The sequence below is a fragment of the Macrobrachium nipponense genome, chromosome 25 (genome assembly GCF_015104395.2).
Source record: "Macrobrachium nipponense isolate FS-2020 chromosome 25, ASM1510439v2, whole genome shotgun sequence".
NCBI lineage: Eukaryota > Metazoa > Arthropoda > Malacostraca > Decapoda > Palaemonidae > Macrobrachium > Macrobrachium nipponense.
Window position 1 is genome coordinate 35214494 of NC_087214.1, and position 26281 is coordinate 35240774.

The 26281-nt window shown below is 44.1% G+C and overlaps 1 protein-coding gene across 7 annotated transcripts in view; it reads left to right on the forward strand.

Moving 5' to 3' along the window:
• The window catches only part of LOC135199350 (coiled-coil domain-containing protein 102A-like), an 82314-nt gene that overhangs the window by 10090 nt on the left and 45943 nt on the right, over nucleotides 1–26281 (forward strand). For 5 of the 7 annotated variants that reach the window (XM_064227303.1, XM_064227301.1, XM_064227308.1 and 2 more), the window contains exons 2-5: nucleotides 756–902; nucleotides 1921–2031; nucleotides 2549–2749; nucleotides 15421–16298. In XM_064227303.1, coding sequence (XP_064083373.1) covers nucleotides 756–902; nucleotides 1921–2031; nucleotides 2549–2749; nucleotides 15421–16298 — 1337 coding nt within the window. Of the gene's footprint in view, nucleotides 1–755; nucleotides 903–929; nucleotides 1002–1920; nucleotides 2032–2548; nucleotides 2750–15420; nucleotides 16299–26281 lie in introns of those variants that run through there. The other 2 variants (XM_064227307.1, XM_064227306.1) reach the window with 2 other exon arrangements.

Below are 26281 nucleotides of genomic sequence, written 5' to 3' on the forward strand. Positions count from 1 at the left end.
TCAAGATCACGACTAAGTTCATGAGCCGCCTGCTTCTTGATTTAAGTCAGTCTAGATGCTGTTAGTGAATTTATGGGCTTTAGAAGTGTTGGCACCTCTTTCCCGCCTGATTCCCCCAAATCGACGTCACATAATACGTATTGTCACTCACCATGAGTGCCTCCATTGACACTGTCGTCCACCCAAAACCTATTATTGCTACTACTTATGTGAGCATGTCCGTCCATTAAGGGTTAATAGAAATATTTCATGTCTCCATCTGGTTGTTACATTAGTGATTCCCTGCTAGACAGAGATGACTTGGATGATCCATGCTGCAGCAAATGTTAACTAAGTAGTGACTACAGGTAGTCCCCAGTTATCGGCGATCCAGTTTTATGTGGCATGTCTGCCGCCAAGTTCCTGTTATCGGTGCCCAAACACTTCTCTGAGAAGCATGCCTCTAGACAAAGGCCATAAAACCTGACCGATTAACTGAATCCGCTAGTAACCGGGGCGCTGCCTTTACTGCATTGTAATTTTGTTAAGTGCTTTTGAAATCTTCTCTCTCTCTCTCTCATTATATGTCATTTTTACAGGAAAGCTTAATTTCTAATTTACATATTAAACACAAACGACCTTCCCATAAACCCTTGCACATTTATTGACACTCGCCTGACCTTCCCGTGAGTCTTTACACCTTTATGGACTCACACCTACCTTCACTTATGTCGAGACCCAATGAGAACAGTTTCTGTTAAGTTCTTTCTCGACAGGAAAACGGAAAGATGGCACAGTCTGGAAGTGGAAGCTCTTCTCGAAGGAGCGCTGCGCAAGTTCCTGTGCCTGGAGCACACCCCCACTCCACCCCTCCACACACTCATGAGTCGGTCTCACTTCCGTACCACTGGCATGACAAACAGGTAACTGTTCGAATTCACTTGTGTTATGCGTAACAAGCCAGCAAGTCTATAGAATCATAGAACAGTCATTTGTTTCCGTACCACTGGCATGACAAACAGGTAACTGTTCGAATTCACTTCCGTTATGTGTAATGAGCCAGCAAGTCTATAGAATTACAGAATAGTAATTTGTTTCTTTACCACTTGCATAACGAACAGATAACTGTTGGAGTTCACTTTATGTATAATGAGCCAACAAATGCTGCGAATTTAAAGAAAAGTCATTTTTTCACTGTCATTTGTTTCCTTTCTACTGGCATGACAAACAAGTGACTATTAAATTCATTTTTGTTTTTGTCTTATGAGCCAGCAAGCCCTTGGAATTTATATAACAACCATTTTTCCACAGTAATTTGTTTCTCTACCACTGGCGTAAACAGTTAACTGTTAGAATTCACTTAGTTCTGTATAATGAGCTAGTAAGTCCATATAATTTGAAATGTTCTTTTTAATTTTTTACAGTCATTTGCTCATTTTGATATGCAAGCCCATTCAGGCTACGTACTTCTTTTAATTTATTATTCTTTGATGAATATGGTAGTGGTATTTTTTCATGTGTTATAAGAAAATATTGAAAACTTGCATATTAACATTTGAAAAAGATTCATGACAGTAAACAAGACTGGAAAAAGAGGACGACATCAGATGTCAGCAGTTGAGTAAGTATAGGGATAATTACTGTAGAGAATATTTGAGCGTAAATAAAGGAAGCTACAGATGCCAGATAAATGATCAGAAGAAAGAGCATTCTTTGTTTATATGGACTTTGTTTTTGGTAATGAATTTGCATCGTGAAACCTTTCCATTCAGTACATATTGCTCCTTCAAGAATTCTCTGTTCAACTGTAATGTTTTTAAAGGAACTTGTGTCGTATCCGGATCCAGCTAGGCGCTAGATAATTATCCTATTGTCAAGACCTCAGGTTTGTAGCTATGAAAAATACAAATTGTCTTAGAAGAAAATTTGTCATTTTTGCAGGAACTCATTCAGCGAGAGTTGGAGGAGGCCCGTGCTCGTGCAACTCAGATGGAGAAGACCATGAGATGGTGGTCTGACTGCACAGCAAACTGGCGAGAGAAGTGGAGCAAGGTAGTCATTTTGTGTCCCTCCTTATCCCAAGTTTTCCGTAAGGGGAGTGGTACTGTCAGTGCACTTCTTGTACTGTAGGCATTACGGGGCCCATAGCTGCAACTCCTTTCATTCCATTGACTGTACCTCCATTCATATTCTCTTTCTTCCCAAGGAAGTTCTTTATGGCTGTCGTCTCACATCCTTGGATTGCAGTGGTATTTAAAAATTTCAGACCAATCACAGCTTTCACCTTAGCTGTCTTTTCTGTACCCTCTAATAAACAGAGTGATTACTGCAACTACCTCCTGTGTATGTGCAGACCTCAGTTAATGCAGTAAAGTGATTTAGAATATCATATGATTGTAGACCCCAGTACTATCAGTCTGCCGTGCAGATTTACCAGGAAATGTAAATTTACTTTCTACGGGAAATATTTTTCCGTAAATTTTGTCGTATGTTAAGCTGGAGTATGCTTCGTATTATTACCATATATAGTAGTATTAAGATTGAATGAAACCATACAATTCTTCTTCAGGTCAGAAGTGAACGAAATAAAGCTCGGGAAGAGGTTAGAATTCTTCGAGGACGCCTGGAAGCGTCTCAGAGAGAAACCAGTGTCTTGCGAAGAGAAAAGAATGATTTAGAGACACAAGTAGCTCACCTATCTGAGCCACATGGGATTCGGCCAAGGAAAGATGACGTGATTAATAAACCCACGGACATAAGGGACCAAGTAGTAAGTTCTTATCTGTTGTTTGTTGTTTTGAAATGTGGAGAGAAATTAAATTCTGGTTTACTCAGATTTTGTATGTACTAATGTTACAGTTTATTGGATGATATCTGTCAACATAAGGACTGTTATGGTATTTCTCTTTGATTAAGATTAGAAAACAGAATTACCTATACTAGAAGAGAATCTTGTGATAACATTCCTCGTCATGATGTTTCACCATAAATTTATGTTTTCTCTTGGGAAAACTTGGTATTTAATAAGATGCTTTTTGAGCTGAACTGAACATGATTGGTTTAGTTGGTCGTCTTCAGGAGGAAATTCCAGGTGCAACAAGCTGAGAGTTGATGTTTGAGCTTCAGTATTCAAGTGCCGAAGATGAAGAGGGTCTTTTTACTTAAGGAAGTCTTCATGGAGATTCTGTAGTGCTGTCAGTGCACCTCCCAGGGTGCACTATAGGCATTACTAAATGTTCTTAGCAGCGAGGCTTTGCCCCCTAGCTGGAATATACCTTTCATTCCTTTTACTGTACCTACATTCATATTATCTTTCCTCCATCTTGCTATCTATTCTTTTATAACAGTTATTTCATAGTGCAACTGTGAGGTTTTCCTCCTGTTACACCTTTCAAACCTACCTACTCTCAATTTCCTTTCAAGCGCTGAGTGACCTCATAGGTTCCAGTGCTTGGCCTTTGGCCTAAACTCTGTAGTCCATTACTTTTCAGTATTTATGATAATACAATTTTCATTTTATAATTCGCTTTAACTGTGGGTCTCTTCGCAAACAAAAAGTCCAACTTATCTTTGTCTTGCTCCAGTTTGTGTCGTCTTTCATGACCAGGTCCTGAGAGTCCACCACTATCAATCAGAAGGTTTGGTTAAATTAGCAGTATTCATGATCACTGTTTTCAGTGAAAGTTTGACCAGCCCCTTGAAGGGTTTTCTGGTCTGTCCGAAAGTGGGTGTTTGTACAGTAGTACATTGCAAATGATAATGGTGTTAATATTAGCATGTAAGGTTTGTAGATTTCCATTTTGGCTGAGGGATAGTTTACTTTGCCACCTTTCAGTGCAGCAGATTGAAATTTCTGCATCCCAAATGATTATGCAGTAGCAGAACCCTACGAATTGTCCCCACCTCAGGAGGAGAGTCACTAATATTGTAATGATAGTCTTGCTTCTCCTGAACAGAATACAGAACAGTTTCATCGTGCCATCTTTATGATCATACTATTTTTGCATTTATTCCTGATAATCACCCTGTTATCTTTATGGATCATCAAGCCCTGTGCGGTTGTAATTACTTGTGCAAATACAATAGATTTTACATAAATACAAATTGACGTTAAGAGGTTAGTTTCAGGAGGTCTGTTTCTGTTGAAAAACTACCATAGGCTTTCCTGAAAGCTCTGGTTAATGACATATAATTCTTTGCCAAGTATGTAATAGAACCATTTAACTACATACAGTGATGAATAGCCATCCTAGTAATAGCCCACTGTGTAATCCTTTCAGAGTTTGTATGTAATCCCCCCCCCCCCCCCCCCTCTCTCTCTCTCTCTCTCTCTCTCTCTCTCTCTCTCTCTCTCTCTCTCTCTCTCTCTCTCTCTGCATATGTGTGTGCTTGTGAAGCTACAAGGTTCCACGCTATTGTTATACAAATGGGAAAAGTCAGATGGCAGTCATCAAGTAAAAGCTTCGTTTACTCAGTGCACAAGTCCTTTTATTTTTTTAAACTACTTCATGGTACTGTACTATTAAGTTTTAGCTGAGAATATTTATCTGCTGAAGAAATAAGTCTTCCTCCTGAGCGATTAGCCATCATCAGAGGGATTCCCCTTCTTATGTCACATGTCATCTTTGCTTTGGCTATCAGCCAAACTTGACTCCTTTTCGGGATGAAGCTGTCATGGTTCTTTATACTGTTCTCATTGTTAATAGTCTTTTATTATATATTGTAGAAAGAAAGGAAGTGAGGTGCTAGGTTCAGTTAAGCTTCTTTGCAGTTTGTAGTATATGTTGCTCTGTACCCCCCCTTTTTTTTTCTTATTCATGAGATACCAAAAGATAAAATGTCTTATTCACAAAGTACTTTATCTTGTGCCAAATCTAGGTTTACAGTAACTTTTAAAAATTATAATAATTTTTGTGCTAAAGTTTTTCATTTTAAGTCAGTTACAATTTGCTGGTAGAGGCTGTTTATAACTTTTGTAAATCTTAATTGACATATGTCCATCCACCCTTGCCCAAATATATACTACAATATTATACAAAAATAAGTAGTACATATTTGTAACATGACTATCAAGTGCTGAGGTAAACTACACAATAGAATTTCCCAAACCTTGCTTTCTTTTGGCTCTGTCTCAGTAGCCAGCTGTTGTCAAGCAACAGTCTTAAGGCAATCCACTGTTTGATCCATCTACAAACCCTGTGGCCAAGGAAATGGAAATCAAGGTACGTATCTTTTCTGGTCTAAAAGTGATCTTGTTATAGGGAGGCCCAAATGTAACTCTTCTGACCTGGGACCAATAAATACCAGGCTTTCCCCAAAAAAATCTTGCCTCAGTTGATTTTGATCTAAAATTAGGCTATAGCTAAATTCTTCTGGTTTTTTTTGTCCAGGAATATGTGTAACCTTGCCCCAGCCAGTACCCATAGTGAGCTCTCAGACTGAGGTTGGGTGAGTGCCTAGACAAAACGGACTGTAACTCTTGACAGCTACCCATATAACCCTAAAAAACACCATCTTGACAGGATAAACTTTTGAGCATATGTAGATGTGAATGAAGTCCATAGAATATAAGAGTAAAATTCCACCCATCCTGGGACAGAAAGAGATGCTTTATTAGCGAGGCCAATTGACACAGTCATATTTTAGCATCAGCACAGTCCTTAGTTCAACTGCAATTTGCCTCCTCAGCAGAAATGCGCACAAACTATTATATAAGTTTGTTGGTCGTAAGGGTTAAAAAAAAAAAGCTGTGAAACTCATCTTGTAACTACAGCCTCTTTCCTTCATTGTCACAAGGAGATAAAGACTTATCCGTTACTACCGCCATATTACACAAAATAACAGGAAATAGCTAAGTAAGATCTTAAGCTAACATAAGAGGGACCCGAATCAGTAGCAGACATTAACTAGTTGACTGTTCCTAGTACTACACATGTATTTTTCCACAGTAATACTTAAGTGCTGTACTGTGCAACACTGTCACATTTGTTTACTTTCATGCTTCTCTCTTCTGATGCTAATGTAATACTCTCTTACGAGTCTTGAAGAACAATGGGTAGTGGCAGTCAGCAAGAGTGGGGCACCTTTCCCTCATCTCCGCCTTGGTGCCACCCTTGTTTAGTCAGTACACGACCAGTCCATCATATGTGCAGAAAGATTCTCCATACATGAAAGGCTATGGCTTATATACATAGGAGAAATACAAAACACATTAAAAATTTGTCAATTTTCTTTAATATATATATTTTTTTTTATTATACAGAAGGCTTTGCCTCCTGACCATTGTAAAGCTTACAGTGTAGTTTAAAAAGTGCAGGCCAGTGTTATCTCATGCAGGGTTTTGCTAGGGACACTAGTCCATGGCATAACTATCAACTGCCCATCTCTCGGAGTAATTGCATAGGTTTGCAAGCATAAGTTTTTCTCCGTAACATATATTCTTTGGCAGTATTTGACCTATTGCTGTCGTTCCCATGGATGCAGGAGCTGCTGTAGGATGGACTGTGAGATTGTCTCATATTTGATCTCAAGAAGTGAACAATTGACTCATGGAATTTACTATATCATATTCACCATCAAAAGCCACAACCGTCTTCTTACTCTTTGACTTGTCCAGCACTCATATCATCTCATGTCAGCATAACAGACTTCCAGTTTGGAAGCAGAATCATTATTATTAGTACCTGTCTTCACCTAGGGTCCAGATTGATTGAAGAAGGTGTGTCACATGCCAGCAGAAACCATTAAATCAACAGTTTCTTGTATGAGGAAATCCAAACCAAAGTGACCCCCTTTCCTGTAAGGGGTTAGTCTACCTCACGCTTTTCACTGTAGGCATTATTTAAGGTTCTTTGCAGCATCCCTTTGGCCCCCTAGTTGCAGCTCCTTTCATTCCTCGTACTGTACCTTCATTTATATAAACTGTACCTCCGTTCATATTCTCTTTGTTCCATCTTACTTTCCACCCTCTGCTAACAATGGAATCATAGTGCAACTGCGAGGTTTTCCTCCTGTTACACCTTTCAGAACTTTTTACTGTCCATTTCCATTACAGCTCTGAATGACTGCCTAGGTCCCAGCTCATATTCCATTCCAAAATGACCTCCTCTCTTGTCTTGAATAATTTTATGGAAGGTAATTCAGTTATGATCTTAAGTCCATAGTTATCTTATGTCGGTGGCATCGATCATAGATACGTGATGAAGACCTCACGGGTAATGGCCGATTGTTAACATAATTCCTTATGTGAATTGGAAGTATACCTGTGTCACGTGTCATGATTCCTGGAGTGCTGGAAGTGATGGCGAATTGCCCATATGTTTCCTATAGATGCAATTTCTGCAGTTCTCTCCTTTGTCCTTTATAACCCTAGAATAAATCAGTCAGATTTGTTTGCTGTGAAAATTCACTTACTTATTGTGGGTAAGTTGTTGTTTTTGTTTTGAGTAAAAAACCCTTGAGTAGCTTAACAATGTCTTTGTTTAAATGGAGTAATGATACATGTACTTGAACTACTATTGTATGAAATTGATTGCTTGTACAGTTTTTACCTACTTTCATGTCGTGTTTTATACCCTGACATATGGAACTGTACAAGCAGGATGGTCCATTTCCATTTAAGGGTTTTTCTTCTTTGTAAAAGTATAAACTAAATAAATCTCCCTTTCATTAGTATTTCAGAAAAGATAACAAAATACTATAAAGCTATATTAGATATAGCCTCATTTCATTACTGATTGGCCCATTTGAGAAACCTGTTACGTACAGTACGTATCTGTTTCATGTAACGTTGGTAGATAAGTAAAGAATAAAAATGTAATACTCATTACAGGCAGTCCCCGGTTATCGGCGGACTCAGTTAATGGCGATGTATGGCGCCATAGCGGGCCAAGTTTCAGTTATCAGCGCCATAAGGTGCCGATAATAGAGTTATGGCACCATAACATTCCCAACAGAGGCACCAGTAACTGGGTATCAGCGCCATTAACTGAAATCTAGCGCCATAAATTGCAGAGTTTAGGTTAATGGCGGTTTTCGCTTACCAGCACCCCGCCGATAACTGGGGAATGCCTGTACTTATTTGCTTATTTATCTACTATAAATCTGTGGTTCCCAGCCCATTGGCACATCAGTGTAGGGGATGGGAAGGTTACAGAACCTAAGTTCATACATTATAATCATCCAAAATAGATCTGATCATTTTTATGAGTGAATTTCTCCCAAAATTATGATAATTTCAATTTTCAAAGAATATTAAAACTAAATGATTATTTTTGTACATGAACTTTCCTGTCAGATATATACTTAGCTATACGTCTCTGACGTCACGACAGAATTCAAAACTCGCGGCACACGCGACAGGTAGGTCAGGTGATCTACCTTACCCGCCGCTGGGTGGCGGATGTAAGAACCAATCTCCCTTTCCTCCAGTCAGAATTTTTCTGTCGCCGTGACGACTACACCTGTGGTTGTTACCTCCTGACAGCTTTAATTTTTCATTTCTCGTTGCCGTGGATTTATTTGGACTGACTTTCGGTGAAGTACCTGATCTTGTTGGCTTGGCATACGCATTTGTGGATTGTTTTTTGGTATTATTTGATTTGGATTTTTTTCTTTGATTTCGAGATGTCTGAGTTAGAGGTTAAGAAATCTTCTATGTTTAGAGTGTGCGCTATGGATGGAATGCAAGGTGAGACTACCGAAAGCTACGGTAGATCCTCACACAGTTGCTTTGTAAATTGTAGAGGTAAAGAATGTTCTTTGATAACCCATGTAATGAGTGTGAGAAGTTGGATGAGGGTGAATGGAAGGCTCTTTCTTTCCTACTTGAGGAAGTTAGAGAAAGACAGGGTGAGAAAGGCTTCTTCTAGAAGTTCTAGTAAGTCTCGTATTAGCGAGGTAGAGAAAATCCTGTTGTAGCATTAGAACCTTCTCCGTTTCAGCTCCTGCGCCCTGCATCGAACCTAAGGACTACGACTACGGAAGTGGCAACCATGAGAGCCACGATCCTTAGCATGGAAAAGAAGATCCGTTCGTTGCAAGGTAAGAGTAGTGAAGGTGAATTGTGCAGTTGACCCCAGTGCAGTGGAGGGTGCGTCTGATCGGCTCCTTATTGCTTCCAGGCCTAGCCTCTTCCTTTGACTCCCAGTCCCCAGTGGAGGAGGAAAGTCAAAACAAGCCGCAGGAATGGTTAGGAGAAACTCCCACCGATCAGGCGTCCCCTCGGTAGATCCTGATGCTCGTACCCAGGCTGCCCTTGTTCGCTGCGAAGAAGGAGGTATTGCGCCAATGCTTCTCTTCGTCTTCCTCACCTTCACCTAGAAGAGATGGAGCGCCTCGGATTCTTCACGACCGCTGAAGAGAGCCTGGAAGGCGCCTGGCTCCTTTCCTTCCGCCCGGAGCCCGGAATTTTTCCAGAAGAGCCGGAAGTAGAGATCAAGAAACCCAGGAGGGAGCAGGAGTTCTCTCCTCATAGTAGGCTTCGACCTCTTCTCCGGTGGAGGATTTTACAAGATCTCCAGCTCGAATTCTTGCGGGACTGCAAGCGCAGATTTCGGCACTGGCGGGCTCCTTGGCAGGAGGAACGCGTCGGAAAGACGTCTCTCTCCCTGTCAAGAAGTCTAGGATTCCTTCACCTGTTTTACCGTCTCAGTCAGAGTCGTTCTCTCGCCTTTATCAGCGGATGGAAGGAGGCGCTCTTCCCTCAGCAGGCGCTTGTCGCTTCCAGGCATCAATCGCCCAAGAAGCTTTTCTCCTGGTGACTACATCTCTCCAGTAGGGAAGGGATCTAGCGACTAGTAGGCGTTCGTCTAAAGACAGGCGTACAGCCTCGTCCTTCTCGCGCTCTTTACGAAGATCCTTCATTCTCCTGATAAGAGCCTACTCTTTTGATGGATTCATCAAGAGACAGGATCTCGCCTTATGTTAGGCGCCTTGATCCTAGTAGGCCTACTCCCCAAGTAGACGCTCTTCCCGCTCCCAAGCGTGGTGCGGAGGATAGGCGCTTTTCTCCTGATAGGCGCTTTTCTCCTGTTAAGCGCGGCTCTACTTTTAGCCGCTCGATTCAGGACAGGCGCGTAGAGCCTGAAAGATATGTCTCTTCTGGGAGACTACCTTTTGAAGAGACACACAAGTCGGGGAGGCGAGTTTGTGGAGCATGGTAGACGCCGGTCTCCTAGTAAGCGACCTTCTCCAGACCTTCGCTCTCCTGTAAGTAGGCGCCAAGAGCCTAGTAGGCGTTCGCCTCATGGTAGGCGCAGCTCGCCTGGCAGCCGCTGCTCCTTTGTACAGGCGCATGGATCCTGAGAAGCGCCTTGAGCATAGTAGGCTCTCCTCTCCTAGCAGGCGCTCCCCCTTGGAAGCCCGGACTTCTAGGAGTAGGATTAAGGAGCTTAAGAGCACGCACTCATCAGAGTAGGAAGGACTCATTCGAGAGGAGCTCTCCAGAAACTTTGGCTTCCCCTGATAGGCGCCAGTCTACTACTACTACTAGACACTCTCTGGACAGGCGCATTTCTTTAGAGAAGGCTAACTGCACTCGTAAAGAAGCGGAGGGTTCTTCAGTGGATGAAGTTGAACCTTCAGAAGAGGATTTGGTGAAGGACTCGTCAGTTTCGTCCTACAAGATCCTTACAGATCTACTTCTTCAAGAGTTTGGAGACTCCCTTACTCCCGTCGCTCCTCCGTCTCCTCTCTCTTTATTCTCGACTTCGAAGAAGACGAAAGTTTCCTCTTGTGTGAGGATGAGCCAACCATCTCAATGAAGAAGGCTTTGAGAGGTGTTGGTGATTGGCTGCTTTCTAAGGAAGAGAAAGGGAAAACTGTGTTTTCTTTCCCCTCCTTCCAAGCTTACGGGCAGACTCGGATTTTGGTACGAGTCTGGAGAACCCTTAGGTCTGGGTCTTCCTTCATCGCGGATGCGGACTTCTCTTCTCTGGTGGATGCAGCACGACGCTCGGCTTTTTCTTTTGTCGGCCAAATTAAAACGACCTGGGCTATGAACGAGCTTGACCACCTGCTGAAGGGAATGTTTAGAGTCTTGGAAGTCTTCAACTTCCTTGACTGGTCTTTGGGGTCTTGGCTAAGAAGACTCAGAACCCGGATGCTATTTCGCCAGAAGATCTAAACAGTGTTCTAACGTGCATTGACAAAGCGTTAGAGATGGATCGAGCGAAATAGCCTCCCTCTTTGGAGCAGGGATCCTTAAGAAGATATCAGTCTTCTGCTCTTTTCTCACGAAGTCTGTTTCGCATGCCCAAAGAGCCTCTCTCCTGTATTCGCAGCTCTCGCCTCTGCTTTTTCCAAAGAAGATAATCCAGGACATCTCAGGATCTATCTCTGCGAAGGCGACTCAGGACATGCTCGCACAGTCGGCACGGAAGCCTAAGACCTCCTTCCAGACGAAGACTAAGAAGGGAGACTCCAGCTAGACAGGAGCCCTTTCGAGGGGCCCCCCTTCTAGAGCCTCTACCTCGAGAGGTAATAGAACTTTCAAGAGAGGTAGATCCTTCTCACGCTCTGTCAGAGCTAAGAAGTAGGGAAGTAGTCCTCCAAACACCAGTAGGTGCCAGACTTCTAAGATTCTCGAAGCCTGGACAAAGAGAGGAGCGGACAACTGGTCCCTCTCTATAATAAGGAAAGGATATCTGATTCCTTTTACGGAAAGACCACCGTTGACAACGACTCCGAGGGAGTTGGTGGCCAGGTACAGGGTCCCTCATGAACCTTGCTTTAACACAAGCAGTGGAACTAATGTTCGAGAGAGGCTATAGAGCTAGTGAGCGACCCTTGCTCAGCGGGCTTTTACAACCGCCTTTTTAGTTCCAAAAGCCTCAGGAGGATGGAGACCGGTTCTGGATGTAAGCGCCCTGAATTTCTTTGTAGAAAAGAGGAAGTTCGCCATGGAGACGACATCCTCAGTGTTGGCGGCCCTTTCGGCCAGGGGACTGGATGGTGTCCCTAGATCTTCAGGACGCTTACTTCCATGTGCCTATCCATCCTTCGTCAAGGAAATACCTCAGGTTCATGATGGAGAAGGATATTCCAGTTCAGGGCCTTGTGCTTCGGCCTTTCAACAGCCCCTCAGGTCTTTACAGGCCTAATGAAAAATGTAGCAAGATGGCTACATTTGGAGGGAGTCAGAGTGTCCCTTTACTTGGACGACTGGCTGATCAGAGCCAAGTCTCAGGAAAGATGTTTGGAGGACCTACAAAAGACCCTTTTCATGGCAAGTTCGCTGGGACTTTTGGTGAACTTTCAAAAGTCTCAGTTGATCCCCAGTCAAGATCGTATCTATCTGGGGATTCGGATGGCTTCTCTGGATTTTCGGGGTGGCTTTTCCGTCTCCAGAACGGATAGCCCGAGGGTCAGAGAAAGTCAAAGCCTTCCTAGAGAAAGAAGTATGCACAGCGAGGGAGTGGATGAGTTTTGTTGGGGACACTCTCCTCGTTGGAGCAATTCCTTTCTCTAGGAAGGTTGCACCTCAGACCTCTCCAGTTCTTTCTCCATCGAAACTGGAGGTGTCGTTCACAAAACCTAGAGTTTCCTTCCTTCGAGATTTCAAAGGAAATCAAGAAGGACCTCTCTTGGTGGGCCAACCCTCTCAAGTTTGCAGAAGGGATGTCCCTTCACATTCCGAACCCCAACCAAGTGTTGTATTCCGACGCCTCGGAAACAGGTTGGGGAGCGACGCTCGGCTCAAGAGAAGTGTCAGGCACCTGGAACAAGGAACAGGTGACCTGGTCACATCACAATTAAGGGCTTATGGCGGTTTGGCTAGCTTTGACAGCTTTCGACCCCACGTCCTAGCTTCAACGAGTTCAGCATCAACTCGGACAACACCACGGCCCTGGCTTACATCAGGAAGCAAGGGGGGACTCACTCTTTCTCCCTGTACGAGACAGCAAAAGAACTTCTGCTTTGGGCAGAAAAAGGAAGATTTGTCTCCTTACCAGGTTCGTACAGGGAGAAAAGAACGTCAGAGCAGACCTCCTAAGCAGGAAAGATCAAGTCCTGCCGGCAGAGTGGACTCTGCACGAAGATGTTTGCCAGGATCTGTGGAAGCTTTGGGGCAAACCTCATATAGACCTCTTCGCCACAGCCAAGAATATGAGGATAGCCAACTACTGCTCTCCGATATCGGAACCCTAGGGCAGTGTCGATAGACGCGTTCCTACTAGATTGGAAGGGTCTAGACACGTATGCTTTTCCTCCATTCAAGATACTGGGAGAGACTCTAAAGAAATTTGCAGAATCGGAGGCAACAGGATGACGCTGGTAGCCCCGTTCTGGCCCGCACAAGTATGGTTCACAGAGGTACTGGAATGGTTAGTAGATCTTCCGAGAACATTACCACAGAGGATCGATCTGCTCAGACAACCCCACTTCGAGAGGTATCACAAAAACCTCCCCGCTCTAGATCTGACTGGCTTCAGACTGTCAAAAGTTTGGTCAGAACGAGAGGTCTTTTTCGGCAAGAGTTGCAACGGCTATCGCAGCAGCAAGAGGCCTTCTACCCTTAGAGTCTACCAATCGAAGTGGGACGTCTTTCGGCGATGGTGTAGGAACCATCACTTTTCCTCTTCCAGTACTCTGTGACACAAATAGCAGACTTCTTACTTTTCCTTAGGGAAGAAAGTGGATTGGCGGTATCAACCATTAAAGGCTATCGTAGCATGCTATCTGCAGTGTTTAGGCACAGAAACTTAAACCATTTCAGAAGATAAGGACCTTCATGATCTAATAAGATCGTTTGAACATCCAAGAAGGTTTCTCAGGGTTTCCGAGTTGGAATCTGGATGTAGTGCTACGTTACCTGAGGTCCAGTAAGTTCGAACCGCCTCAGTCTGGCATCGTTCAGAGGACCTCACGAAGAAGACAATTTTCCATCATGGCATTGGCTTCCGCAAAAAGGGTTAGTGAACTCCATGCACTAGAAGGAAATGTGGGATTCAGAGGAGATGCAGCTATCTGTTCATATTCCTTCCTTCGTTCTTAGCCAAGAACGGAACCCCTCAAATCCTTGGCCTAGAGCTTTGAAGTACAAGGATTGTCTGCATTAGTAGGCGAGGAAGCAGAGAGGTCTCTTTGCCCAGTAAGAAGTTTGAAATTCTATCTACAGAGAAAGAAAAAACTTAAGGCAATGATGTCAACCTTTGGTGCTCTGTAAGAGATCCAAGGAGGACACTTTCGAAGAATGCGCTTTCTTTCTTTATCAGAAGCCTGGTGAAAGAAGCGCATGCGATATGTTGAGGAAGTCAATACAAAGTTCTTAAGGTAAAAGCTCATGAGGTAAGAGCTATTGCCACGTCATTGACTTTTAACAAAAACATATCCCTGAGTAATATTATGAAGGCAACATTCTGGCGTTTGCAACTCAGTCTTTGCAAACCACTATCTGAGAGACGTCAAAATTAACGTATGAAAAGTGCTTCGGGTTAGGCCCGTACGTATCGGCGGATTCGGTGCTGGGGCAGGGAGCTGAGACATATCCTTAGTAGTATATTTTTTACCCCCTGTTAGTTGTAAGTTTTTGGTTGTTTGAAAGAACATGCGGGTAGGCATGTTTTTCATTTCGTAGTGCTAACAATGATTAGATTGGTTAGGTGATCGGTGTATGTTTGAGCTCCTTGCAATGATAGTGGTTAGGTTCTGTCATATAAGTGGGCGACTCCCCGTTGACAGATCCGTGCTCGGATTCTATCAAGTAAGCGGACAACCAAATCCCTTTGATAGACCCAAAGAGTCTGTCAGCTGTAGGTCACGCCCTCGCTGAAGCTCTTAAGGCAACGCAGACTCATAGACATAACTACGAAGTCTTCTGCCTAAACAGGTAAGAACCAAGGTTGTTTTTACATCCTACAACTAGTGTTGTTTTTCCCCTTTTTTCCATATTTATATTGCTGTCTCTTTCCCTCCACCAAGGTGTCAATCAGCTAAGTATATATCTGACAGGAAAGTTCATGTACAAAAATGTTATTGTTAGTATACAATAAGGTTTTGTACTACTTACCTGGCAGATATATACGATTGATGGCCCGCCCCAGCCTCCCCTCAGGAGACTGTGGAAGGAAAAATTCTGGCTGGAAAGGGAGATTGGTTCTTACATCCGCCACCCAGCGGCGGGTAAGGTAAATCACCTGACCTACCTGTCGCGTGTGCCGCGAGTTTTGAATTCTGTCGTGACGTCAGAGACGTATAGCTAAGTATATATCTGCCAGGTAAGTATGTACAAAACCTTATTGTATACTAACATAACATTTTTTAAATTCACTCTGATATTTTTTATTATGGAAAAGTGGCAATGAGTTGGAGACTTTAGAGTATTACAAAATATGTCTTCGTCCAAAAAAGTTGGGAACCACAGATTTAGACAATTCTTGTGTTTGATGTCGTGTTCTCCAGGTAGCTCTTCCACGTTTGAAATAACATGTTTTGTTTCAGACCAATAATAAAGAGGAATCGCCCGAACGTGACGGCAGTACGCCAGTCCGGCCGACTGCTCCACAAACTGAAATGGAGAAGTTATCCAGTGATGAGTTACAGTTCATTCGGGATGCTAAAAACACAAATTTTAGCCTTCTTGAGGAAATGTTTGGTTCTCATGGAGTAGGTGTCCAGCCAGGTGACGATGGCATCGTCAGGAACATTGAAGAAGACGGCCCCGACCGAGAAGAACTCGTGCAGAGAGCCGTAGAAAATGTGTGCGTGTACGTTCACAAGGCGAGCGAAGCTTCGCGTCTAAGAGAGAAGTGTTGTGCTGGTCGAGAGGTGAAAGACTTGATATGCGACGAATATCTGAAAGAGAATTCTGTAAAGGAGTTCCCAGATAACTCGCATCAGCCGCAAAGAGAAAACGACGTGGAAGAGAAGCTGAATGACCGGCAGCTTCACGAACAAAGTGAAATGTTCAAAGACAGTAGTGTTTTGCCACCTGCTGGAAGTTCCAATAGCAGCAGTCAGCCGTCCCCATCTCACAGAATCTCCGTCATGTCCGACCCGTTGCCCGACACGTGCCACGTAAATCCTAGAATATCGGCCGTGTCGGATCCCATGAGTGAGGTTTGTGGAGGGAGTGAGTGCAGTGAGGGAGGATACGAAGACTCCGTGAGGAACGACAGAATTACCAGTGGTCGTGAGGCGAGTAGAAGAGGCTGGAGAACTAGCAGTGGTTGTAGTGGAAATGGCATTAATAGTATGGTTAGTGGATCTGTGATGGATGATACTGGTATCACCCCTGAGCAGGAAAGCTTAGAACAGCAAGTGACAATGCTCAAGTTAAGGCTTGACGAAGCAACAAAAACGATACAGGCTGAAAGAGAGTAAGTATTAGATATGAATTGAATTTTTTTTTTTTTTAACTGATTCCCTTGTCTGAAGTATTATATGATTTGTCTTGTTATGCCAAGCATATTTGACAGTGTTGAAGTTTGTTAATATATTAAAGTAAGACACCTAGTCTTGACAGAAATTAGTGTAAGAACTAGATTCAGCATGAGAGACAGTCGATGAAAAGATTCAAGGGCACTAGAAAAATCATACAATCATACATGTATGTGCTTAAGGACTTGGCTCTTGTTGTAGTCATGTTGTGTTAGATACTGAATACCCTCTTGTTTTAATTGTTAAGAACAGAAAGTAGTGCATGTTTTGTATGATTGCTAGATGTATACCATGATAACAACAGTGCGCTTCATTGATGGTGCCATTGTAAATTTGTGTAATAGTTTTATTAGCAGTTTAGGTGCTAAGAGGTTGGACGTAGAGGAAAAGTGACTTAAGTCTTTAGCACTTCCATCCACTCAATTGTAGAATCAAGAATCCTGCAGAAAAGTCATTGTGATGTTGAAGTCTTGTTTCAGTGCTTCTTCCATCCTATCTAGCCACTTTGTAGGTGTTGCAGTCCTTCCTTCAATACGTTCTTCACCATCGCATTGCCTCCCAATTTTTTCCACAACACCAAACCATCTTTTAAACACTTATGGTTCTTGTTTTCAGCAATGCTAACCATTTTTACCATTACTTTTTAACTCCACTTTTCTCAATTGTGAAGTCCTGTATAAATGAGAATTTCATACAATGAACTTACCTGTCAGATATATACTTAGCTAAGACTCCGTCGTCCTCGACAGAAATTCAAATTTCGCGCCACTCGCTAACAGGTAGGTCAGGTGATCTACCGGCCTGCCCTGGTGGCGGCAGGACCTAGGAACCCATTCCCGTTTTCTATCATATTTTCTCTGTCGCCGGTGGTATCAACATTGTTGTTACTACCTCCTGACTGGAATTCGCTTTTCAAGACTTTTTGATCATCTTTATTGGATTTCTTGGTGACGTACTGGATCGTTGTTTTGGCATTCGCTACCGTGGACTGGATTTGGACTTGCTTTTGATTTTTCTGATAGAATGTCTGATTCAAGTGTTAGTGTGAGAGTGTGTGTGAATGTAGGCTGCAAGGTGAGGATACCGAAGGCTTCGGTTGATCCTCACACTGTATGTCGTAAGTGTAGGGGGTTTGACTGTTCTTTAGCTAACACCTGTATTGAGTGTGAAAAGTTGAATGCTAATGAATGGAAGACTCTAACTTCTTACTTGAAGAAGTTAGAGAGGATAGAATTAGACGGGCTGCACAAAAGGGTGTGAGTACAAGGCCTATTGAGCCTTTTTCTGAGTCTAACTCCTGTAATTAATGATTTTGATTCTCCCTCTGTATCTGAACCCTCAAAGGCTTTGCATTCAGATTCGGCTTCTGAAATCGCCAATCTGAAGGCTACTCTTCGTAAGATGAAGACAAAAATGGCGGCCATGCAAGGTAAGGGAAGTGATAGTGATTTACTTAGTGAAGTGAGTGTTCCCAGTGTTGTGGAGGGGGTGTCTGACCGTCCCTGCGATGCTCCCAGGCCTAGACCTCTTCCAAACTCACATACCCAGAGGAGAAGGAAAGTCGAAAGCCGTACGGAGGTTGTGGGGAATCCCCAACGGTCAGGCGTCCCTTCAGCAGGTTCTGTTTCGCTACAGACTGCTCAGGACCGCTTTTAATAGAAGCGTCCTACGAGATTGTTTCTCGTCGTCCGGTTCTCCTTCACCTAAACGAGGGTGGAAAGGACTTGGATCTTTCTAGGCCATTGAAAAGGCACTGGAAAGTGCCCGCGTTTGACTCGAGCCCGAAGCGCTTCTCGGGAAGGAAAGCCCCCTCTTTTTTTTTTTTTTTCCCCCCCCTATCAAGAAGTCTAAGATGGTCCTCGACGCCTCCTCGATCGTAAGTTGAGATCGCACACCTTCGAGGTCTCCTGCTTCTTCTATTGAAGAGGACGCTGGTGTGGCTTCCAAGAGGATATTGTTAGCTGTGCAGGAACAGTTAGCCTCTTTAGTTGGAGTTCTTTCGAGGGATCCCCCTCGCAAGAAGGACGCTAGACTTCCTATTAAGAAGTCTCGTCTTCTTTCGCCGCCAGCCACGTGAAGCGTCCTCCAGGCATGAAGAGCCTTACAAGCGCGAGACGTATTCCAGGCGCGAAGATTCTTTCAGGCGTCAGGAGCTATCCGAGCGAGTTGCTCTAGACAAGGATACTCTCAGGCGCGAGGAGCCAGCCAGGCGCGAGGAGTCAGCCAAGCGCGAGGAGTCAGCCAGGTGCGAGGAGTCAGCCAAGCGCGAGGCGCCAGCCAGGTGCGAGGAGTCAGCCAAGCGCGAGGCGCCAGCCAGGCGCGAGGAGTCAGCCAAGCGCGAGGCGCCAGACAAGCGCGAGGCGTCAGCCAGGCGCGAGACGCCAGCCCAAGCAACAGCTCCAGCAAGCGCGAAGCGCCAGCCAAGCGCGAAGAGCTTGCCAGGCGTGAGAAGTCCAGCAGACGCGAGACATCTGTAGACTTTGAAGAGAGAATCAGTTCACTCGATGAGTCCCTCTCCTAGTAGGAGTTTATCGCCAGTAGAGAGAGAACTTGGTGAAGATTCCTCTCGTATTTCAAGCCGATTCTCCTCACGGTGTGGACGTAGATTCGGAAGACGAGGCTTACGGTAGAGAAGGCTTCTCTAACTATAGAGTTTTGACAGACCTTCTTTTCCAAGAGTATGGAGATTCCTTGACTCCTGCTGCTCCTCCTTCGCCTCGATCACTGTTTTCGAGTGCGATCGTACCTAAGTCTTCGTCGGTTTTGAAGATGAGACCGACTATCTCGATGAAAAGAGCTCTACAGTCGCTTGACAAGTGGATGTTATCAAAGAAGGATCTGGTCGAACCACCTCTGTATGCCTCCAGCCAGGACTTTCTGGAAAAAGAGGCGTGTGGTACGAAAACTGGTAGAACATGGGCCTTTCTCTCCCAGCATCGGCGGAAGCGGACTTTTCAACCTTGGTTGATTCATCGCGTAGACATGCTTTGAATGGAGCTCGTGTGACTTGGGCGATTTCTGAGACTGATCATCTCCTCAAGGGCCTCTTCCATATTTTGGAAGTTTTTAATTTCTTAGACTGGTCCCTTGGGGTGATGTCTAAGAAGGCTCATGACTCGGAAGGTCTAGACCCCGAAGTCATTCTTAGTATACTGTCATGTATTGACAAGGCAGTACAAGACGGATCGGGAGAAGTCTCCTCCCTCTTTGGAGCGGTACTCCTTAAGAAGAGGAGTATTTTTAGTGCCTTCTTAACCAAGGCGGTTTCACCCTCACAGAGAGCAGCCCTTGGTTTTTTTCGATCCCATGTCAGACTTCTTGTTTCCTTCTCAGTTCTTTAGTGAAGGACATTTCTCGTTCACTGACTGAGAAGGCGACACAAGATCATCTCCTTCAGACTGCAAGGAAGAAGAGACCCCTTGTTGTGGTTGACAAGAAAGGACCTACTTCTACTGTTCAGCCCTTTCGAGGAGGCCCTCCCTCCAGAGCTCCCTCAAAAAGGAGAGGTCCTGAGAGGAGAGGTAGAACTTCTTCCCGTCCCTTTAAGAAAGGGAAGTGAGACAGCCAACCTCCAAACACCAGTGGGTGCCAGGCTTTTCGGATTTGCAGACGCCTGGACATTCATAAACTCGGACGCCTCTTCGATGTCTATAATCAGGAAGGGATATCTTATTCCCTTCCAGGACAGTCCTCCCCTAACGACTATTCCGCGGGAACTGTCAGCCAGATACAGGGACCCTGTACTGAAGGATACTCTTCGTCTGATGGTGGATCAAATGTGGGACAAACGAGCTATAGAATTAGTACTGGAGCAAAACTCTCCGGGGTTTTACAATCGTCTTTTTCTGGTTGCGAAAGCCTCAGGGGGCTGGAGACCAGTACTACCGACTCAGCGCTCTGAACAAGTTTGTTCTAAAGGAGAAGTTCTCTATGGAGACTTCGGCCTCAGTCCTTGCGGCTTTACGACAAGGAGATTGGATGGTGTCGCTGGATCTCCAGGACGCTTATTTTCATGTCCCAATTCACCCCTTCTTCGAAGAAGTACCTCCGTTTCATGACGGGGGGAAGGATCTTTCAGTTCAGGGCCTTGTGTTTCGGCCTGTCCACAGCTCCTCAGGTCTTCACAAACCTGATGAAGAATGTGGCGAGGTTTCTTCACCTCAAAGGCGTCAACATCTCTCTATATCTGGACGATTGGCTCATCAGGGCCAGAACAGAGAGACAGTGTTTGGAGGACCTTTCTTTGACTCTAGACCTGATAAAGTCGTTGGGACTACTCGTGAACCTCGAGAAGTCACAGCTGATCCCCAGACAGAACTTAGTCTATCTGGGGATTCAGATGGATTCTCGGGTTTTCGAGTATTTCCTTCGCAAGAGAGAATCGTGAGAGGCTTGGAAAAAGAAGGCTCTCTCTTTCTAGGGAAGAACGAACTCGGCGAGGGAATGGTTAAGCCTTCTAGGGACCCTTTCCTCGCTCGAACAGTTCTTCCTCTAGGAAGACTTCATCTTCGTCCTCTTCAGTTTTTCCTAAGGAGATCTTGGAATTGGAAGACGGGACTTCTCTCCGACAGTTTTCTCCTTCCAATGGAGATGAAACCACACCTGCAATGGTGGTTGTCCCCTCTAAAAGAGAACAAGGGAATTTCTCTGGAAGTTCCGAACCCAAGCCGAGTGTTATATTCAGACGCATCGGAGAAGGGTTGGGGAGCAACACTAGGACCGAGAGAAGTGTCAGGCACCTGGAAGGCAGCACAGGTGTCCTGGCACATAAATTGGAAAGAACTTCTGGCAGTACACTTGGCTCTAAAGTTCTTCGAACCTTTTGTGACCAACAGTGTGGTCCAAGTGAATGTGGACAACACTACCGCCCTTTCCTACATTCGGAAACAGGGAGGAACACACTCCTTGTTCCTATACGAAATAGCAAGAGATCTGCTACTTTGGACCTCCCAGAGGAACATCTCCCTCCTGACAAGATTTGTTCAGGGTACGAGAAACGTCAGGGCGGACAGACTCAGCAGGAGAAGCCAGGTCCTTCACACAGAGTGGACCCTTCATTCAGAGGTGTGTCAGAGTCTTTGGGATCTTTGGGGCACTCCTCATGTAGACCTGTTCGCCACATTCCTTTCCAAAAGGCTGGAAGTCTTTTGCTCAGTGGTGGAAGACCCAAGAGCTCTCGTGGTAGACGCCTTCCTGCTAGACTGGTCTCATGTAGACGTGTACGCTTTCCCCCCTTTCAAAATCCTGGGGCAAGTGTTGAGAAAGTTTGTAGCGTCCAACGGAACAAGAATGACCCTGATAGCCCCTTTTTGGCCAGCACAGGATTGGTTTGCAGAGGTGCTGGAGTGGACAGTAGACTTCCCCAGATCCCTTCGAAGAAGGATGGATCTTCTCAGACAGCCACACTTCGAGAGGTTTCATCAAAACCTCCCCGCTCTCGCTCTGACTGCCTTTCGACTATCGAAAGACTTGTCAGAGCGAGGGGGTTTTCTCGCAAAGCTGCAAGCGCTATCGCTAGAGCCCGCAGAGCTTCCACTAGACGAGTCTATCAGTCTAAGTGGGAGGTTTTTAGAAGGTGCTGTAAGTCTAAGAAGTTGTCCTCCTCCAGTACCTCTATAACCGAAATCGCTGATTTCCTTTTGTTCCTGAGAGAGGACTCTCACTTGTCTGTATCGACTATAAAAGGATACAGGAGCATGCTTTCGGCAGTCTTCAGAAACAGAGACCTAGAGCTTGCTGATAATAAAGATCTGCACGACCTGATTAGATCGTTTGAAACAACGAAATCTAAGGAACTAACTCCTCCCAGCTGGAACCTGGATGTAGTTCTCAAGTTCCTTTCGTCTGAAAGATTCGAGCCTCCTCATTTAGCTTCGTTTAGGGATTTAACGAGGAAATGCTTGTTTCTCTTATCTTTGGCGACAGCCAAAAGAATTGGTGAACTTCACGCCCTTGAAGATGAAGTAGGCTTCAACAGAGACTCGGCCTTCTGCTCGTTTAGAACACTTTTTCTAGCGAAAAACGAAAACCCCTTGAATCCCTAGCCCAAGAGATTCGAGATCAAAGGCTTATCGAGTCTCGTGGGTAGAGAAACAGAAAGGTCTCTTTGCCCGGTAAGAGCCTTGAAGTTCTACTTACAAAGAAAGAAACAAATGGGAGGCTCTAGGCAAGGTCTTTGGTGTTCGATTAAGGACCCCACAAGAATCATGTCAAAGAATGCACTAGCTTTCTTCATAAGGAGCGTCATTACAGATGCTCACAAATTCTGTCCTGACGACTTTTTTCCACTCTTAAGAGTAAAAGCTCATGAAGTCAGAGCAGTGGCGACATCTCTCTCTTTTCAGAAGAATATGTCGCTAAAGAAAATACTTGATATGACATATTGGAAGTGCAATTCGGTTTTTGCATCTCACTATCTTAAAGACGTTCGCGTGACCTACAAGAAATGTTTTTCTCTGGGGCCTTTCGTATCGGCGGATACGATACTGGTACGGAGCAAACACCAATCCTTAACTTTGTACATACCTTCTACTAGATATGTTCTAGATTTCTGCTGACAAAGAGGGCTCGGTGCTGCACTGGCGGCCAGTCACTGTTGTTCAGTAAGGAACTCTTGTGATATCTTTTGGAGGAGTATTTTAAAAATTTTTTTTTGGAATTTTTGTATGAATGCGTATTAGTTTCGAGTTATGGGTTGTTTGTAATGAGTTCGGGGATAACTCAGAACAATTCTTTATACTAACATGGTGGTTAGGATCAGGTGGTCGGGATTGGTTGTGTGCTCCTTCATAAGGTGTGTTGTCATAGAAGTGGTCCAGTACCCATTGACAAAGTCCTTTCAGGCTCTGCCGAATAAGCGGTTCATATACCCATCGACAGACCCACAAGAGCTCTTAGCCATAGATCACATATCTCGCTAAAGTCTTGAGGTGATGCAGACTACCGGGCAACAGCCACGAAGTCTACCACCTATCAGGTAGGAACCAAGGTTTTTTCTTTTATACCTACAACATATGTTGTTTACCTGTCTATTCCATTTTAGCTGTCTCTTACCCTCCACCAAAGGGTGCCAATCAGCTAAGTATATATCTGACAGGTAAGTTCATTGTATGAAAATGATATTGTTATAATACAATAAAGTTTCATACATACTTACCTGGCAGATATATACGATTAATGGCCCACCCAGCCTCCCCGCAGGAGACAGGTGGAAGAGAGAAAATATGATAGAAAACGGGAATGGTTCCTAGTCCTGCCGCCCAGGGCAGGCCGGTAGATCACCTGACCTACCTGTAGCGAGTGGCGCGAAATTTGAATTTCTGTCGGGGACAACGGAGTCTTAGCTAAGTATATATCTGCCAGGTAAGTATGTATGAAACTTTATTGTATTATAACAATATCATTTTGCTCAATAATCCCTTCACCCTTTTCATCTGTTACATTTACTTCCAAGTACCTTTATGAATCGACTGTTACCCATCTTCCCCAATCCATACTGGTTTCTATCTGTCCGCATTATGGTGCGAAGTGTTTGCAGTTTTTCTTCACTGTCCTCATCAAACAATGTCTCATCTGCAAACATAAGCCACTCCACACTGTTTATGACCTCTTCCCTTATCCATCAGCTTTACATCTACCCACATCTGCTTTCCTTTGCCTTACTTCTTGAATCATTACATTCATAAAACTATTGAGCGGTCATAGAGGCATAACATACCTGTGCCTCAGGCTCACTTTTATTTCTAACCAGTTATTCTCACACAAGCTTCACTTTCATTATAAAAATTTCTCGAAGCTTTCAGCTAAGTATCCTCCACATTGCATTTGGCAGTACTATCATCATTATCTGTCCTCTTTAGGTCCACATCTACACATAGCTTTTCCCGTAAACTTAAACGTCTCCAACTATGGTTTCAAAAGAAACATGTGATCAACAACATACTTTCCTTATCCACTTATCCATCTTTTCAGTCATATCACTGTACACTTTCCCAGTGATATGACTCGAAAAATCCCGTACAGTATTCATCTGTAGGTGATAGGACAGTCATTCGTGTTATCTGTTTTTTTGGAATTGTTACCTCTTCCAGGCATACCATTCATACCATGGTCAGCCTCTCAGTGACATAATCATCATACTGCAGCATCTTGCTTTTAATCCTATCAACTCCTGGTTTATTATAGCATCTCGTCATCCTCCTAGTGATCTTAGCATCCTTAGCAGTACCTTCCACTGATTTTCAAACAGCTTCTTTCACTAGCATCGACCAGTCTGCCTTTTTTCTGCATACCAACCTTGTAGCAAGAGCTAGCCGCAGTATGAAGTATAGTACATATACGTATGGTAAACCAACTCTTTGCAGTTTCCCGTTAGCTCCCTACTTCTTGCTGTCTGCCTTTTGTCTATTTCTTCAGCTCTCTTATCACCCAGTATCAAGCGCCACATTGGTGTGGTTGGTATGGTCTTTGCCTGCCACCTCAGTGGCTGTGAGTTCGATTCTCGGGCATTCCATTGAAGGGTCAGAGATATGTATTTCTGGTGATAGAAATTCACTCTCGACGTGGTTCGGAAGTCGCATAAAGCTGTTGGTCCCGTTGCTGAATAATCACTGGTTCCATGCAACGTAAAAACACCATACAAACAAACAAACAATCACCCAGTATCCAACTTCAGTAACTTTCCTTTGTTCCTACTTTAACTTTTCATCTAAGGACAGATCCCTTTGAGCAACTCTAAGGAAGTTAGAAATTGAATCCAGTGTTCTTGTTAAACTACTATATAATAATTATACTGTAATTCTGTCCTTGACATTCAGCAACTTCAGAACGGGCCGACTCACATATTTTGAAATGGATGGGTTCTCTTCAAAATGACACCTTTCCATTTGAATGTTTGTTGTAAAACTCATCCGCTCGTTATCCCATAGTGGGTTGGTGGCATAAGTGCGCCTCATGTGGTGCACTGCAGGCATTACTTAAGGTTTTTGCAGCCTCCCTTCAGCCCCTTGCCACAACCCCTTTCTTTCCTTGTACAGGCAGTCCCGGGTTACAGTGGGTTTGGCTTATGACGTTCCGAGGTCAAGGCTCTTTTCAATCATATTCATCAGGAATTATTTCCAGGGTTACGGTGCCTGCAATACTGATCTGGCAGTAGAAATATGACACTAAAAATGCAAAATAATCAATATTTGAAGGTTTTTTTGATGGAAAATGCAATAAGAATTGTTACAGACAGTTCCGCTACAGGTTCGATATATTATAATAAACAAAAAGAATTCAACACCAACAGTTGAAACTGGGGATACGAATATACAAAGAAACACAAAGAGAACAAAGGTTTATATACAAGCTTACTAACAAAGATAAATGCAGAATGGTTTCTCCTATTTACATAACAAAAGTAAAATCTTACAATGCGTGAACTGGGGAAACAGTGAGGTAATGAAAATACTTGCTGGCCAGTTTTGCAGCTGTCGAAAATCAATGCTCGCAGCGACGGCTTCATAAAGGAGAACTATAACTTCAGACGTCTTCTTGACTCCGTACTGCAGAAAACAATGTCTATCTTGATACTCGAAGGGCAGGTTAGTCCTCAAAACCAACTTGTAGGACATCTCTCCTCTGAAGGCTTGCTCAACGTCAAAATATCTCTGTCGTCCACTCCCTGACTGGACTACTTGACTCGGATCCGACCAAACTCGCGTGCGCCTTTTCCTCTCTTATCCTTCGTCTGTTCCTTCTTCTCTTATCTCTCTCTGATGATCTCTGCTGATCTCTCATCTCTCTACTCCCTCAGGGCATATATATTATATATACGGCGAACTGGGGCGGGGCTGAAGGGGGCGGAGCATAACAGCAAACGTCACAGACTTCCGACAGGAACCTTTTAGAAGGATCTCGACAAAATGTTGCATCATAAATC